We start from the raw sequence: 17,743 nt of genomic DNA, 5'->3' as shown, positions 1-17,743 counted from the left end.
CTAAAGCTGTTAGGTTATGAGTCCAAGTCGTTCGTGCGGGTGAAGTGTTAGACTCAAGCAGCTAGTGACAAGACATGGCTTCTACCGGTGGGAACAACGCGGCAACTAGAGCTAGAGCGGGGCAACCTGCGCAACCTGCGCCTGGGCAAATAGCACAACAAGCACATCCGCCGGTAGCAGCTGTTCCGCAACAACAACTCTCGACTCGAGGAAGCAGCAGCAAGCCACCTCGCTTTGAGGCTACGTTTGAGCTGTATGAAGCCGATCTGGAGCTGTACCTCAGCGACCGAGATGCGTGGGGTGTTGTAACCGGTGATGACACAAGGCACGCCATGGACGCGACCCTGCAAGCTGTCTTCGACAAGCGCGATCGGCTGGCCAGGGCTGCGACACTGCGTGGACTTCGTGGCTGCAAGAATGACGATGCGTCCAAGGTCTGTGGAATGCCGTCGGCAAAAGATATGTGGGACACGTTGGTCTCGGACCATACTCAACGTGACTTCTCGTATGCTATGCTACTGAAGCGCCAACTCTACCAGTGCTCGCTAGAGCGAGGTCAATCGATGGCTGACTATATCAGCACGATGACTCGGCGTCGGCAGCGACTGTGGAACATGGGCGTGGAGCATGCAATTTCGGATCAAGAGATGGATAGTGTACTCCTGATGGGCGTCGCGGTAATGCACAAAGAGCTGATAGAGCAGTTTGACCTCCCAACGCGACAGGGCCACCCGCCGACACTTCAGCAGGTGACAAATGCTCTCCGTTCGCGAGATGAACGCGATCGCATGGTGGGTCAGACTGCCGCTGAGTCCGCGGTGGTCATGAGCATGAATGCTACTGGTCGGGGTGGGCCTGGTGGTAGTGATGGTCAATGGCGAAATGGAGCTGATAGCACTGGTGGAGATGCTGGAAAGAAGGCTATTAAGTGTTACCACTGTAAGAAGGCTGGTCACATGAGGCGTAATTGCTGGTACTACAAGAATAAGTCCAAGAAGGTGAGTGACAATGGTCAAGACTCGAGCAGGAAGGGTAGTTCCCAGAAGCGCAATGTCCAAGGCAAGAAGGAAACAAGCTCTGGTAAAAGTAAACAACAGACATCGGGTGTGATCGAGCACTTTGTGGTGTTGTAGCACGCACAAAATCGTCAAATGTGGATACTAGCACAAACCACAACAACAGCCGAGCTAGTCGGCTCTAGTTGGCCTGCGCTGAGTTGCCCCAAGCGGTTCGGACCTTCCAGGACAGAAGTGGCTCGCCTCCGCCGAGACCAAGTACCCCAAGCCAGTCAAATCACGGAAGTCAGCTGAACTACCTGCCTCCGGGTAAAGAAATCCTGTGCCCTCCACCAAAGGATGAACGACGGCGCGCGAGCGCTTTTACAGGTCGCCGGGGCAGAAGGAACCCGACTTGAAGAGTAACGGCACCCGGGCTGTCCGGCGTACCGGCTCGCCGACCTGGCGAGACCTGTTCCTTTCGCGCTTGGCGAGATGTGCCCAACCCGGGCCGACTTATCTCTTGGCGCTGCCAGTCGAGTACCCTCCAAGCTATGCCTCTCGGGTACCGACAGCAGGCATAATCCGACCCCGCGCAGTGACTTACGGAGAAGTGTACACGTGTTGTGGGCCTAGGAAATCCTGCTCTGTTGGTTCTTAAGTCTCCCGGGCGTCCTGAAAGGGCGCCTCCACTATTCCTAAGGTCCTATACAAATATCAAGTGAAATGGAGTGGTTTCGGATCTCGGCCGACCCTTCACCCTCTCAGCGACGCTTCGAACTCGGCGGAGCCGGATAAGTTGTCCGGATAACCCGGCAAGCTCGACGGGGAGGTCTCGCTGACTCGGCTGAGTGCTGCTGTGCTCGTCGGGCTCCCGCTTGGTCCTCTTGTGCGCCTTCTGGCAATGCACCGCGTCGTCTGGGCGGCCGGCGGCTCTGTTTAGCCGAGCTCAAGGCCTGGAAACTGCCTTGAACTCGGCTGAGCGTCTCCTAGCGTCCCCGCACTCGGCCCGCCGTACGTGCGTCTTCTCCTTGCGTGGCGCCACCCATCTGTGGTCTCCGGTGCTCTTGATTCCCATTCAGTCGGCCGCAGTGCGCTCGTGAAGCCTGCGAGCTCGGTGAGCTCGGCGGACTGGCACAGTGTGCCATCCAGCCGAGTAGTACCGTCGGTGTTGTTTTCCTGGCCGTCTGGGTACTGAGAGCTCGGCGAACTCGGCGGACTGGCACAGTGTGCCATCCAGCCGAGTAGTACCGTCGGTGTTGTTTTCCTGGCCGTCTGGGTACTGAGAGCTCGGCGAACTCGGCGGACTGGCACAGTGTATCATCCAGCCGAGTAGTACCGTCGGTTCCGCTATTAGGCGGATTTCGTACACTTTTCCACTTGGGTGCTCCACAAAACTAATGTTTCCTACACCACAACATGCAATGGCTTAATAATGGTCACGACGACAGCAGTAGCGATGAAGAAATGGAGATGATCGGTATGGTACAGCAGAGCACACACTCGACCAACCCAAGTGAGTTGATGCTGGACTCTGGGACTACGACGCACGTACGCATTGATAGAAATCGTTTTACAAGCGAGAAGAAGTCGAGAAGAAGTTTCAAGGTCTGGACTGGAGAGCTCACCAAAGGCATTATGAGTGGGAATGTTCGAGTATTTACACGCAATGGCAGATCTTATGGAGTCCTGGAATTGCAATTGGAGAACGTTGAGTATTCTCCACATGGTTCATCCAACCTGCTGAGTTTGGGCAAGTTGAAAAAGGCTGGCTGGAAAATGTCGACAAACTCTCCCGACGAAGCAATATCAAAGGTTTGCTTAGATCGTGCAGATGTGCGACTAGTGTTTTGTGAGCGAGGTGATCATTACTGGCTACAGACGAGTAATGTTGATTCCGTCGTGACAGGAGCAGTTATGATGTCGGTGAATGCTGATGCCAGTCCATTAATGCGTTGGCACGAACGTCTGGGGCATTTGAACGTAGCAGCTATCAAGCACATTGCCGTGCATGGCACGGTCACGGGCATGGATATCCCCCTGCACTTGTTCAAGAAGAAGTTTGTATGTGTTAGCTGCATGTCTGCCAAACGCAAACGGCGATCCTACAAAGCACGTGCCGCAGATAAGCGTACCAAAGTCAATTACGAGCGGCTGATGTCAGACATTTGCGATATCGGTAAATACTTGCCTCGTGTCAAGGGATTTCGATATTTTCATCTGATCCAGGATGAAGGCTCTCGGTACAAATGGTGTTTTCCACTGAAGAACAAGAGTGATACAAATGCCAACACGTTGAAGTTAATCACTGAGTTGCTGACACAAGGCCATCGTATCAAGAAATTTACCAGTGACAGAGGAGGGGAGTTCATTAATGACGAGCTGAAGTTGTTTCTAGCGGCTCGTGGAATTCGTCTTGTACCTACGCATCCTTATACTCCCGAAGAAAACGCGCTGGTGGAGAAACTGAATGGTGTATTGGTGGGCAAAACGCGTGCTGCGATGTGTGCTGCTAATCTTCCGACTCAATTGCGGCCTGAAGTGCTTCAATATATCGTGGACGTTGACAACATGAGTACGACGCGGGCGCTGAACGGCAGAACTTCATCGGAAAAAATTATTCGGCACCAAGCCGCACGTCGCTAAAATTCGTGTTTGTGGTTCGATTGGTTTCATTTATCAAGCGAAGCGGAAAGATAAGTTGAGTCCTAAGGCGGAACCTGCTTTGCTACTCGGGTTCGCTCGCATCTCACCTGGATATCCACTGCTACACCTGCGAACAGGACAAATTGTGGAAGCGCGAGATGTGAAATTTCGCGAAGATATCACAGTCAGCAAGTCTTACATTAAAGCATTACTACTTGGAAAGCAGGCGATGTACAAGCAGATCCCTTTCGTACCTCTTCCAGTGGAGTATGTAGCTGCTGACAGTGTGCGAGAAATTGTTCAACAGGAGGTGGGCAGCAATTTGCCTGACGATGTTGTGCGTGAGCCTGGTAGTGCTGGTTTAGGGGGAGGAACCTCATCCAGTAGTGAATCATCAGACGCCGATGACGAATTGTCAGATGTTGACATGGATGACACAAATCCAGCAACTACACAAACCCCAACCACTCCGCACACTCGAAGAGAAGTAGAGGTCGTAGACAAGCTCGAAGACAGAGACACCTAAGTACTGATCAACAAGACAATGGTGATCCTGCTCGTCGCTCGACTCGAACTCGAAGAACAAATGTAAGATTGGGAGGGTATGTGCTATCGCTGGAAGAAGAGTTTGTTGGAAATCCATCATCAGTAGAGGAAGCAATGCGTTCGCCTCAGCGGAAACTATGGATACAGGCGATGAAAGAAGAATTTGATTCGTTGCTGAAGAGCGGAACATGGATTTTAGTTGACCGACCAAAGTCGCCGGAAGGAAAGAAAGTGAAGGTGATCACGACAAAATGGGTGTATTGCGTCAAAAGAGATGAAAAGGGCAACAATATACGATACAAAGCGCGATTAGTGGTACATGGTTTTAAGCAGCGGTTTGGACACGAATACTGGGACACGTACTCTCCGGTAGTGCGCATAGTGAAGATTCTCCTGTTACTTCTGTTGGCGCTGCTCCTTGAGTTGGATGCCAAACACGTGGATGTCAAAACTGCGTTATTGAACAGTCCACTCCATGGAGTAGTTATCTACATGGAACAACCTGCGTGCTTCGACGATGGTACGGGATGGGTTTGTTGGCTCCAGAAAGGTCTTTATGGCTTGAAGCAGGCTGCAAGAATATGGTATCAAACCTTGCACAAATATTTGGTTGAACTTGGTTTTAGTCGCTGCGCACATGATGTGGGTCTTTACGTAATGTGCGTGGACGACAGAATTGTTCTGGTTACTGTCTACGTCGATGATATGCTAATTATTGGTAAGACCAGCGATATTGATGATGTGGTCGAAGCACTGCGGCTCAAGCTCACGATGAAGGATTTGGGACGCGTGAAACACATGTTGTCGATAGAAGTACACTATGAGCCTGGTGTCATGCTTTGTCTGTCGCAATCCGCCTACGTAGATCAATTGCTGGAACGTTTTCATATGAGTATGGTTCGTTCGGTGGGTTCTCCACAGATGCACAATGAGAAGAAGGTGCCCCTGGAGCGTGACGTGGCCAAGATTAATGATCCAGCACTTCCGTATCGAGAGATTGTTGGGAAGTTGCAGTACTTGGTCACTTGTACGCGTCCAGATATTGCTAATGCGGTACGAAGTCTCGGACGTCATTCTGGTGCATATACAAAAGAGAATTTTGCTAGTGCTAAGCGCGTGTTGCAGTACCTGCGGGGTACGAGGACATTTGGATTGGTTTACCGCAAAGACGATGCGGCTCCGATCGAGCAGCTTCAGCTGCGAGCGTTTAGTGACTCCGATCATGGAAATTGTCCGGATAGGGGGAGATCAATTACTGGTTATGTGCTCCAGTTGAATGGTTTCAGCTTTGGTTTCAAAAGCAAGAAGCAAAACAGTGTCACGGATGACACGTGGAAGTCTGAGCTGGTGGCTGCCAGTCCGTGTGTCGAGGACCTACTTTGGGCGGAAGAGCTACTCAAAGAGATAGGCATGAAGCCTTTGGTTCCGGAACTACACTGTGACAATCAGAGCACGATCAAAGTTTGTCAGCACGTCGGGAATTAGGAAGGTGTAAAGCGATTTGCAAAACTGAGCCATAAGCTGGCTGAACGTGTTGAAGGCAAGAAATTATCTCTGAAATACGTTCCTACAACAGATAACATTGCTGATATGTTCACCAAGGCGCTCGGACCACAGCAATTTGCAATGCTGCGGGAGCTGCTTGGAGTTGAGGACGTGGTTGAGGCTGCTTCAAAAGCAGGCCTGTCAACACGACACAAAAGTGTTGATGACCAGGAATCCTGAGTTCTGGGGGAGTATGAGAGTATGAGACTCGTGTTGATTTCTTTCTCTATCACTCTCTCATGTTCACTCACGATCTGGTCGCGTTCTGGGCGGATGGCTAGGAGAACACCTGCAATTTCGATGGATGGATTGTATGGTCAAAGGGGGTTTTCTGCTTAGGCCCTCCTCCTCGTGCATGGCACGTGTAGAAGTCACACAGTTGGTGTGAGGTTAATGGTTGAATATTACTTCGATTTCTGCTCTCAAGTATACAAGTCTTCCCTATCTACTCTTCGTCGACACTCATCCGCAGCGCTAAAGCTGTTAGGCCAGGCGTGGGGCGCCCGGAACGGCGAGCTGGCGGGCACCTGGCTGCAGATCGGCCTCGCGGTCGTCTTGCTGCTGTCGCTGCCCGTGGTGTTCTGGTACTGGAGCGTCGGCTGCCTGCTGGCGCTGTCCAAGGACGACGCCGAGGTGGTGCGGCTCGGCGTGCGGAATGAGCAAGGCCCACGGTGGTGGTGTTCGTTGCCGTGTGGAGGGGTGTTCCAAGAGCTCGCAGGGAGACGGCTTCTGCCGTTCGCACGGCGGCGGTCGTCGTTGTGGCCACCCTAGCGGCTGCTCCAAGTGGGCGCAACGCAACGGTATGTGCATGGCGCACAGTGAAGGTAAGTACGGCAACAGTTACCGTGGTCGGCAGCACCGGATGGAGCAGCAGGAGCCTGTAGTCCAGCAGACATGAGCGGATGCGCGAAAGTGAAGCGCACCCTGTTACAACGCTCGAGGAGCCAGGAGGTTTCGTCAGCGATTTGACTGAGGCGCATGAGCCAGCAGTACCATACGAGGAGATGATGAAGGCGGCGAGGTCACCCCTCGCACTATCGAGGGAGCAAGCGTCTAGTCCACGAATGAAGTGGGCGGCCTGCTTGATTAACTGTTGGTAGTCCGGCACGGGTCTGCGCAGGGCGCAGACACCGCAACGAACCACGCAGAGGCCGGGCCTCTAGCGGAGAGCGAGCTGAATGACTTCAGCTCGGATGCAACCAACTTCATCACCAAAAGACAACCCGTAATTCGGTTTGTCCGAGATGCAATAGCAGCTTCTGTTGATCAACAGAAGCTGAACGCAGCCAATGTGGGCAGAGGTAACATAAATGAATTTAAAGTTAGTTCATTGGTTTTGTTAACTACTCAAAACCTACCTAAATATGCAGTTTCGGTTTCAGATTTCGGAGCAAGCAAGCTTGCTCCGCGCTTCATCGGGCCGTTCACTGTGTTGGCACGGCACGGCAACGCTTACACGCTAGCCATACCGTCTAGCATGCGCCTCCATCCGACCTTTTACGTCGGACGGCTGAAGCCATATCTGCAGCACGAGCCATCTAGTTCGGCCGACCCGAAGCCTCGGCAGGAGCCGAGGCAGAAGCGGAGGACTTGGCCTCGGCGACGAGCAGCCTCTCCTATTTGGGCCTTCTGGTTCGCCAGCTCCTACTTCAGGGCGGCGAACCCACCGCCGTGCAGACGCTCCACGACGGCCACCCGGTCGTGGAGAGGCGCATACTGATCAGCCCGGGGCTGATCATACCCGGGGCGTGTTCCCACCCCCGCCACCGCCGATCCGTGACGCCAGCGGCCCAACCCGCTGGATTGTTGAGCGGATTGTTGACCATAGTATCCCGAAAACGAACCCTCAAGGAGCTCGGTTTCGTATTCGTTGGAGAGGATTTCCTCCCCATCAAGATACATGGGAGCCGCGGAACGTCTTGCTGGAGGACGTTCCGGAAATGGTGAGGGCGTACGAGGAGCAGTACGCGCTGGCGCAGCGGAAGTAACACGAGCGCTGCGATCATCGCTAGCGCCCGAGCCCTCACGTGCTAAGAACTTAGCATGGAGCTCTTTGAGACTCTCGGGCACACGGAACGACGTGTACCCTTTCAAGTCGCGGTCGCTCAAGCGGACCGCGCCTGGGAAGCACATCGTGCACTGAAAGCCCTCGGGCACAGCGCACGGCACATTTGCCTCCTCCGCAGCAACGTGGAGATGCTCCAACTTTCCACGCTTCGAGTACGTCTCGAAGCGATCACGCGCTTGCTTAATCCGATCACGGTAAGCACTCGGCCTCTTGTTGAAGTTCTCAACAAAGGCGTTCCAGCTTTGACAAAGTGCCTGCCATTCGGGCACTTTGCTGCGAGAAGAGGTCTTCTTGCTTTGAAACCATCGGAGCTCATGAAAGAGTCCGATGTAGTAATCGCGCCTTTGATGCGTTTCCGCATCAAAGTGCAGCTCGGCAGCCACAGCGTCATCTTTGATGGCGCTGCATACGTACAGCGGCAACTCATTCGGAGGTACCGAGTTCCCAAACCGGTCCGCGATCTCGGACGCGGACGGCATCCATGGATCGCGCGCTGCAGGTGCAGCGCGCGGAGAGCCTTGAGCTTTGACATCACGCGCTGCAACAACAGCGCGCGGAGTACTGAGAGCCCCAGCGGAAGCGAGTGGGGTATCGCTCTCAGTACGCGAACGCTTCGAACTCGAAGCGTCCGATTCGTCCCCTTCACGCGGGCGAATGTTCTTGGCATGAGGGTCGAGCGATTTGCTCGACACTGAGTCGTTGCGCTTTGAGGACGAGTCCTCCTCGCCCTCCATGTCTTCATCGTCGTCGTCAAAGTCGACGATGTCGCCGTACTTCGTCTTTTGGCGTTCGAAGTAGTCGTCGATGGAGAGATGACTCCCCACCGACTTCTAAGTCTTCTTCTGAGGCGCGCTCATCGTTGAATGAGCGCGGATTTCTTCTCCATACGCGGAGAATTGACGAATGGTCAATTCCAAAGATTGACGTGCGGGGACCCCGCGCGTCTAACGTTAAGGAGGGGATGGTGTAACGGGGTTACACGTACAAGTGGCTGCAAGCCACTTGTGAATTTAACAGATAGGATATCTGTTAAAAGTTTTGGATACTTCCTCACCTTGGTGTAAGACACACCAATAGATACATTGAAGTGGACCACCACAATGAGTGGTCTACACATACCCAAATATCCTATTGGTAGAAAGCAGCATCTTTCTACCAATCAGAGACATGCATATTAGCGGGGCTCTGACAGCCAGCCGCTGCCAACCCTTTCATAGATGATAAACAGTTTTTAGCAGATTTTAGAGGAAGATCAATTTACAAGCAATACAGTTCTCATTTTACCTTAAACTAGCTACTTGGAGTCTTGTCTAAGTTAACTTATATTTGTGTATTCAAATATAATTAACCTAAGTAATTACTAAGTACTTACGCTTCCTCATACACGTAGCGCAACGTGTAAGCTAAAGTAGTGAGTCAAGTTAGACCCACTACACCTGGTAGCACTTTGTAGTCCGTCCAACGACCGACGGCTTGACGTTCGTACGCGGTGTACGAACGCGGAGCCGAGAACCCCATGAGCACGGAGGTGCCCATGGAGAGCTCCAACACGCCTGCAACGCATGGTGCACGGGCTGACTGCCCCCACCTGTCTGACCCAGAGTGGGAGGCCCTTCAACGACTGTCAACAGTCATTGGAGAAGCGGCGATAGCTACAATGCTGCGTACGCTATCGCCGACGGAGCGACATGGTGTTGCTCTGGGGTTCATCATGAAGGAGCAGCGTGATGCGGCTTCCTCAGTGACGGCGTCGTCAGGGACGACACCGCGTGCTCAACCATTAAAGTTGAGCGTAAGCAATTACGTGGGAAGAGAGGGCGAGCCTCTCCTCCGATGGCTTGTCGAGCTCGACGCACCCATTGCGGCTCGACGCATCGTCGACCCGCTGTCGAAGGTCGCGTTCGCCAGGTCCTGCCTTGGCGGACGCGCAAGGAGTTGGGCGTATGGACTCCGACTCTCCGATCCTACGTGCTTCAGCACGTACGCAGTGTTCAAAGAGGAGCTCAAACAAGCGTTTGAGCCCCCGCAAAACGAGTTCCGGTCGAGGGCGGAGTTCCTCGACCTTCAGCAGGGTAAGCATGACGTCCATGCTTACGCGCAGCGCGCACGATATTTGGTATCAAATATCGTGACTAACCCGATTGACGAGGCGACCAAGGTCGTCACGTTCATGAAAGGACTTAGAGATGGGCTTGTGAAGACCTATCTTTTCCGAGCGTACCCGAGTACTCTCGAAGCTGCAATCACCCTTGCCATGCAAGAAGAGTTTAGCCTGCGGCAGGCTAAACTCCATGTAAATGTACCGAGGCCGCAACCGCGCCCGGTAGCGAGGACGGGAGGTCCAGAACCAATGGACCTCGCGAACGCAACGGCTGCTGGTTACCAGCAGCAGGGAGGTAACGTGCGATGCTTCCGTTGCGGAAGGATCGGTCACTTTGCACGGGAGTGCACAGCTCCCATGCCCCCTGGAAGTGGCCGTCGTGGCGATGTTAGGCATCGCCGCGGACCAACAAAAAACGCGAACATCCAGTAGGCGCGGGGCGCCCTACTGGTAATGCAGTCGCGCGTGCCGACATCGGGCACGCGACACTGAGGACTGCAGCCCCCAGTGAGACCAGCTCTCACTGCAAGAAACAAGATGACAGCCCGAACCTAGTCATCTTGAAGGTTTGCTCGAAGAGAGCGAGTGACTCTCTTCGAGCTTTGGTAGATTCAGGCGCGTCGAACAACTTTGTTCGACTACGAAGCCTGCCGAGACTTGACTTGGAGGAGGTAGATACACCTCGAAGTCTTCTGGAAGTTCGATTGGCAACAGGTGCCATCGTGAAGCCTGAAAAGCGCGCCGTGAACGTGCGCTTCTCGTACAAACAACGAGTGTTTGTCGAACGCTTTATCGTCCAGGACCTGGACGATAAGTTCGACGTGGTAATGGGCATCCGGTGATAGACTGGAACAAGCGCACGCTCGTGCGCTTCGACCGCGACAGCGGAACAGAGAGCGATGGCCCTGTTACCGCAGCGCACGCACCATCAGGTGCGCGCGGCTCACCAGTCGTGACAGCGCTTAATGCTGCAGTCCTGGAGTGCCCAAGAAGTGCGCGAGGGCGCGCACAAGTGAGACCCACGTCGGCAATGCTGCCGACGTCGGACGAAAAAGATGTGTTGTTTCCGGGAACCAACACCCACGTTCAAGCGTGTAAGGGACAGTCCCTGACCCGAAGAGGTCAGGTCGACAACGACGCGTCGGCTCCGGGAGCCGACGCACCCTCGGTCATGAGGAGCTCCGCCAATGAATGGCGTCGAGGTGACGAAGGCGTGTCAACGCCGGGAGTTGACGCTGCAAACAGTGCCGACGGTTGCAAACGTACCGCACTGACGCAATTTGCATGCTGTCGTGCAGCCGGGCTGCACGACCAAGCGCCATGCGATCAAGCCGAGCTTGATATCGCGCGCCCGCAGACAGGGTCTGCCGGCGAAGGGACACATTACCGTGCAGCCGGGCTGCACGAAGGAAAATGCGGTCAAGCCGGGCTTGATACCGCGCGCCCGCGGACAGGGTCCGCCGGCGAACAACTGTCCACGGCCGGGCCTGGACCAGAAGAACAACTGTGCGGAGCCGGGCTCCGCACAACAAGAAGACGGCGCAAGCGGAAAACGCTGCGCAAGTCTCGGTCCAGGGCCGAGACGCAACAAGAGCAGTCTGCTGGGCAGACTGCGGCGGTGACGCCAAATGTCAAGACGCTAAGCGTCTTGACGCGCACCAATATTGGATTCCAGTATCGTGACATGGAACTCGCTAGTCCTCCGACGACGGCGTCGGAGCTGACTTCGCTTCCAGCCATGAGCTGGAAGCGCTTCACGCGCGACTTGCACGAAGGACGCATCGAGCAAGTCTGCGTTCTTTCGGACAGCGAAAGAACGGCGAGCGAGAGCGAAGAGCTGAGGCAGCTCTTCATGGGAAGTACCACTGAGAGTGAAGACACTCTCAGTGCGAAGACGAAGCGAGAGCGCTTCGAGGAACAAGGTTGGGACTCGCTGAAGTCGAGTCCCTATTACGAATTGTTGAGGGAGTACAAAGACGTACTCCCGGAAGACATTCCTGCGGAGCTTCCGCAGGATAAGGGCATTCAGCACGAGATTGATCTCGTGCCGGGCACGAAGTACTGTGTCACGCGGCAGTGGCCACTGCCGCGAGAGCAAGTGAAAGCGATCGACGACTTCTTTGAAAGTCGTCGTAAAGCAGGACAAGTGCGGGAATCAAAGTCCCCGCACAGTGCTCCGACGTTCTGTGTCAAGAAGCCACAGGGCGGATGGCGCATCGTTCATGTGTATAACAAGCTGAACGATGCGACGGTACCGGCGCAGACGCCGATACCGCGAAAAGATGTTATCATCGATTCGATGGCCGGGAGCACCGTTACAGTGATCTCGACTTGTGAGACGGATTTTATCAAATCCTAATGCGTGAGAGCGATATCCATCTCACGGCAGTGAGCGCGCCAAGCGGCATGCTCTGGGAATGGCTAGTAATGCCATAGGGGCTTAAGACTGCCCCTGCGACTTTCAACAGGTGCGTGACGCACTTGTTGCGCTCGGTGCGCGACTTCGCACCGAGCTACTTCGATGACGTATTCATCCACAGCCGGGCTGTGGACGAGAAGACCGACGTAGAGATGCACAGGGTGCATCTCCGGAAGCTACTTGAGCTTATGCTTTCGCATAAGCTCTACGCGAACCTGAAGAAGTGTATCTTCGGGGCGAGCGAGATACCCGTCCTCGGGTGTCTCGTAGGGAAGAATGGTGTTCGCCCTGACCCGGAAAAGGTCAGAGTGATAAATGAATGGCCAACGCCTTCAAGTGTCAAGGAACTGAGGCAGTTCCTTGGCTTGGCCACGTACTTGTGCAAGTACGTGGAGGATTATGCGGGCAAGATCAGCCCGCTGTCACAGCTTCTTAAGAAGGAAGCTGTGTGGAATTGGACGCCCGATTGCCAAAAGGCATTCGATGCAGTCAAGCGGGGCTTGACTGAGGCGCCGATCTTGGCAGTGGCTGACCAAGATCGCCCATTTCACGTAGTGTGTGACGCATCCGATTTCGCGATCGGATGCGCGTTGATGCAGCACGATCACGAGGGCCGTGATCGTGTCGTCTACTTCCAATCGCGTCAGCTGAAGCCAGCTGAGCGCAACTATCCGGTGCATGACAAGGAACGCCTTGCCATGAAGTACGCACTCGCAATGTTCCGAGTGTATTTGTTTGGGAGTAGACCATTTGTGGTCTACACCGACCACGCTTCACTGCGCACCGCAGTGAAGTCGCCACACATTTCACAAAGAATGGCGAGATGGCTCTCATTCTTTGCGGAGTATAACTTCCGGGTCGAATACAAACCCGGAAGATTGAACGTGGTGGCCGACGCGTTATCACGTCGGCCGGACTATGCAGAAGCTGTTGACGGCAATGCCATTGACGTCATGCGATCGAGCAAACCCACATCGTCTCTGCTGGACGATGTGAAGTCCGCGTACGCGTACGCGCGCGACGCGGACACGAAGCTCTTGCTGGCCTATGGCACAACACCTTCTGACAAGGCTCGTCAGAAGTTGCCCAAGCACCTTCGTGCGCGTGCACTCCGATATCGGATGCACGACGGACTGCTTCTTTATAATGCAGTCGACGACAACGCGGACCGCGTTGTCGTGCCGAATGACCATGACCTGCGACTCAGGATCATGTACGAATATCATGATGCCCCGACTGCGGGACATCTCGGACGTGAGAAGACATACGTCCTTCTCACGCACGACTTCTACTGGCACCACCAGTATAAGTGGGTGCGCAAGTACATCCGTGCTTGCGAGGTATGTCAACGCGTAAAGCCTGCGCCATTCGCGCAGGCTCCACTGTAATCACTACCGACTCCGTCGGAGTGTTGGAAGTCCATGTCTTTGGACTTCATCTTTGGTCTTCCCCCGGATAGCGGAGGGAACACCGGTGTTGTGGTCTTTGTAGACCGCTTCAGCAAGATGGTACATCTTGCTGCGGTGCCAGCAGAGGTGACCGCGAAGCAGACGGCCCGTCTGCTCGTCGACATGGTGTCCAAACACCATGGCATGCCGTCCGACATCGTGTCGGACAGAGACCCGCGCTTCACAGCGCACCTGTGGCAAAAAGTGTTTACACTTCTTGGGAGCCAGCTTTCCATGTCGACTGCGGATCATCCGCAGACGGACGGCCAAACAGAGCGCGTGAATCGCGTGCTCGTCGATACGTTGAAGAGCTACGCTCACTCGTTCCAATACTGGAGCGAGTGCTTATCGATGGCAGAGTTTGCCATCAATAACTTAGTGCATGCATCGACCGGGCATACACCGTTCTACGTGAATGCCATGCGGCATCCACGTCTACCGAGTTTACTCGGAGTGATGGCTCCCACTTTAAGTGGGGGAGGATCTACGCCTGCAATACAGCAGCCGCAGAAAACCGCTGACACTTGCACAGTGTCAGCTGCAACAATGGACAAACCACATGAGTCTGCGCAGGGCGCAGACTCCCCCAACAACAAGGCCAACGACCACGGGTCTGCGCAGGGCGCAGACACCGCAAAGAACCACGCAGAGGCCGGGCCTCTAGCGGAGAGCGAGCTGAATGACTTCAGCTCGGATGCAATCAGTTTCATCACCAAAAGACAAGCCGTGATTCGGTTTGTCCAAGATGCAATAGCAGCTTCTGTTAATCAACAGAAGCTGAACGCAGACAATGCGGGCAGAGGCAACACAAATGAATTTAAAGTTGGTTCATTAGTTTTGTTAGCTACACAAAACCTGCCTAGACATGCAGTTTCGGATTTCGGAGCAAGCAAGCTTGCTTCGCGCTTCATCGGGCCGTTCACTGTGTTGGCACGGCACGGCAACGCTTACACGCTAGCCATACCGTCTAGCATGCGCCTCCATCCGACCTTTTACGTCGGACGGCTGAAGCCATATCTGCAGCACGAGCCATCTAGTTCGGCCGACCCGAAGCCTCGGCAGGAGCCGAGGCAGAAGCGGAGGACTTGGCCTAGGCGACGAGCAGCCTCTCCTCCAGCTCGCGGACCCGCTGGAGCAATTCCTTCATCCGGGTCCCCCATTTCGACCTGGATATTCGAGGCGGTCTGCGAGACCGCCGCAACCTGAGCCTTCTGGTTCGCCAGCTCCTGTTTCAGGGCGGCGAACTCTGCGCCCTGAAGACGCTCCACGACGGCCACCCGGTCGTGTAGAGGCGCATACTGATCAGCCCGGGGCTGATCATACCCGGGGCGTGTTCCCACCCCCGCCACCGCCGATCCGTGACGCCAGCGGCCCAACCCGCTGGATTGTTGAGCGGATTGTTGACCATAGTATCCCGAAAACGAACCCTCAAGGAGCTCGGTTTCGTATTCGTTGGAGAGGATTTCCTCCCCACCAAGATACATGGGAGCCGCGGAACGTCTTGCTGGAGGACGTTCCGGAAATGGTGAGGGCGTACGAGGAGCAGTACGCGCTGGCGCAGCGGAAGTAACACGAGCGCTGCGATCATCGCTAGCGCCCGAGCCCTCACGTGCTAAGAACTTAGCATGGAGCTCTTTGAGACTCTCGGGCACACGGAACGACGTGTACCTTTTCAAGTCGCGGTCGCTCAAGCGGACCGCGCCTGGGAAGCACATCGTGCACTGAAAGCCCTCGGGCACAGCGCACGGCACATTTGCCTCCTCCGCAGCAACGTGGAGATGCTCCAACTTTCCACGCTTCGAGTACGTCTCGAAGCGATCACGCGCTTGCTTAATCCGATCACGGTAAGCACTCGGCCTCTTGTTGAAGTTCTCAACAAAGGCGTTCCAGCTTTGACAAAGTGCCTGCCATTCGGGCACTTTGCTGCGAGAAGAGGTCTTCTTGCTTTGAAACCATCGGAGCTCATGAAAGAGTCCGATGTAGTAATCGCGCCTTTGATGCGTTTCCGCATCAAAGTGCAGCTCGGCAGCCACAGCGTCATCTTTGATGGCGCTGCATACGTACAGCGGCAACTCATTCGGAGGTACCGAGTTCCCAAACCGGTCCGCGATCTCGGACGCGGACGGCATCCATGGATCGCGCGCTGCAGGTGCAGCGCGCGGAGAGCCTTGAGCTTTGACATCACGCGCTGCAACAACAGCGCGCGGAGTACTGAGAGCCCCAGCGGAAGCGAGTGGGGTATCGCTCTCAGTACGCGAACGCTTCGAACTCGAAGCGTCCGATTCGTCCCCTTCACGCGGGCGAATGTTCTTGGCATGAGGGTCGAGCGATTTGCTCGACACTGAGTCGTTGCGCTTTGAGGACGAGTCCTCCTCGCCCTCCATGTCTTCATCGTCGTCGTCAAAGTCGACGATGTCGCCGTACTTCGTCTTTTGGCGTTCAAGTAGTCGTCGATGGAGAGATGACTCCCCACCGACTTCTAAGTCTTTGAGGCGCGCTCATCGTTGAATGAGCGCGGATTTCTTCTCCAAACGCGGAGAATTGACGAATGGTCAATTCCAAAGATTGACGTGCGGGGACCCCGCGCGTCTAACGTTAAGGAGGGGATGGTGTAACGGGGTTACACGTACAAGTGGCTGCAAGCCACTTGTGAATTTAACAGATAGGATATCTGTTAAAAGTTTTGGATACTTCCTCACCTTGGTGTAAGACACACCAATAGATACATTGAAGTGGACCACCACAATGAGTGGTCTACACATACCCAAATATCCTATTGGTAGAAAGCAGCATCTTTCTACCAATCAGAGACATGCATATTAGCGGGGCTCTGACAGCCAGCCGCTGCCAACCCTTTCATAGATGATAAACAGTTTTTAGCAGATTTTAGAGGAAGATCAATTTACAAGCAATACAGTTCTCATTTTACCTTAAACTAGCTACTTGGAGTCTTATCTAAGTTAAATTATACTTGTGTATTCAAATATAATTAATTCAACTTATAATAAACTCTTGCGTTTCCTCATACACGTAGCGCAATGTGTAAGCTAAAGTAGTGAGTCAAGTTAGACCCACTACAACTGCTAAGGACGTCGATGCCATCACCACTCCGAGCTCAAAGCCCACGATTGTACCCTCGTGCTCGATAACGCCGGTGGTATGTCTCGAATGACTGACAAGCCGAGGCCTTGTAGCAAAGGGATGAAGTGCACCTCGGGTGTGGACAGCACTCCCACTCAAGCGGTTGCTACAAGAGCTAAGGAGACTGCGGCAGTCTGCATTTTGGTGGTCGCAGCGGATGAGCAGAGCGGCGTCTTAGCTGTTGACGAGGCGATTGTCACCAACGCACGTAAAAACATTACCACCCAAGATGTGCGTGGTGCATGCATTTCAATGAGAACTCAGCACGCGTGAAGTCTTCAAACCATATCGCGTTGGATTATCAGCATCAAAAACAGTGAAGCACGCCATGTTTTCGACAGAAGCGGCCAGATCGACCTCGGTCGCTTCATATCGCTAGGGTTTCTAGTCCAGAGGCGGAAGCCAGTCGGTGTTGGCGCGCTGTACGGCTACCGAAGTGCTATCAAATCTCTTTCCCGTCCGGAAGCAGATGCCTCTTCCTCCTTCCTACGAGAAGAGTATGTCACTTTTTTTCGGTGTTAAAGCGGCTACAGGCATCAATGTATCAGTCGGGATCCCTTCGCGAGTCTGGCAAAGACCCATTACCGTTGTCGATTAACCAGGAATTGTGCAAGACAACTATTGAGTGTTAAGACGGCGAATTTGCGCATTTTTTCCTCACTACGCAATGGAATCTTATGTGCGATTCTGAATCAGCCCAGACCCAGTACCTTGGACGTGCTGTTGCTGGGTTCCTGCCTAATCTTGCGGACGTTTCGGTACTTCCTCCCCATTTTGAAGACAATCAAGATTCTAGTCTGCGTGACTGCATCGCTGAAATGTTCCTTGCACTTC

General features: G+C 54.1%; 2 protein-coding genes across 2 annotated transcripts; both read left to right on the top strand.

Annotated features, from left to right (window-relative positions):
• Positions 1-332: 332 nt before the first annotated feature.
• On the top strand, positions 333-1,133 carry IUM83_15631 (uncharacterized protein; the record flags this gene model as incomplete). The annotated part of the gene is made up of 1 exon (XM_067940464.1): positions 333-1,133. The coding sequence occupies one exon, from the start codon at positions 333-335 to the stop codon at positions 1,131-1,133; it is 801 nt and encodes a 266-aa protein (XP_067790651.1).
• A 5,079-nt stretch (positions 1,134-6,212) lies between these two features.
• IUM83_15630 (Multidrug/Oligosaccharidyl-lipid/Polysaccharide (MOP) Flippase Superfamily) lies at positions 6,213-6,630 on the top strand (the record flags this gene model as incomplete). The annotated part of the gene is made up of 2 exons (XM_067940463.1): positions 6,213-6,368; positions 6,442-6,630. 2 exons carry the CDS (start codon positions 6,213-6,215, stop codon positions 6,628-6,630), a joined length of 345 nt encoding a protein of 114 aa, XP_067790652.1.
• Positions 6,631-17,743: the final 11,113 nt, after the last annotated feature.

This window comes from Phytophthora cinnamomi, assembly GCF_018691715.1.
Source record: "Phytophthora cinnamomi strain GKB4 chromosome Unknown Contig45, whole genome shotgun sequence".
Lineage (NCBI taxonomy): Eukaryota > Oomycota > Peronosporomycetes > Peronosporales > Peronosporaceae > Phytophthora > Phytophthora cinnamomi.
Note: the sequence above shows the minus strand (reverse complement) of the source record. Positions and strands in the feature narration are given on the sequence as shown.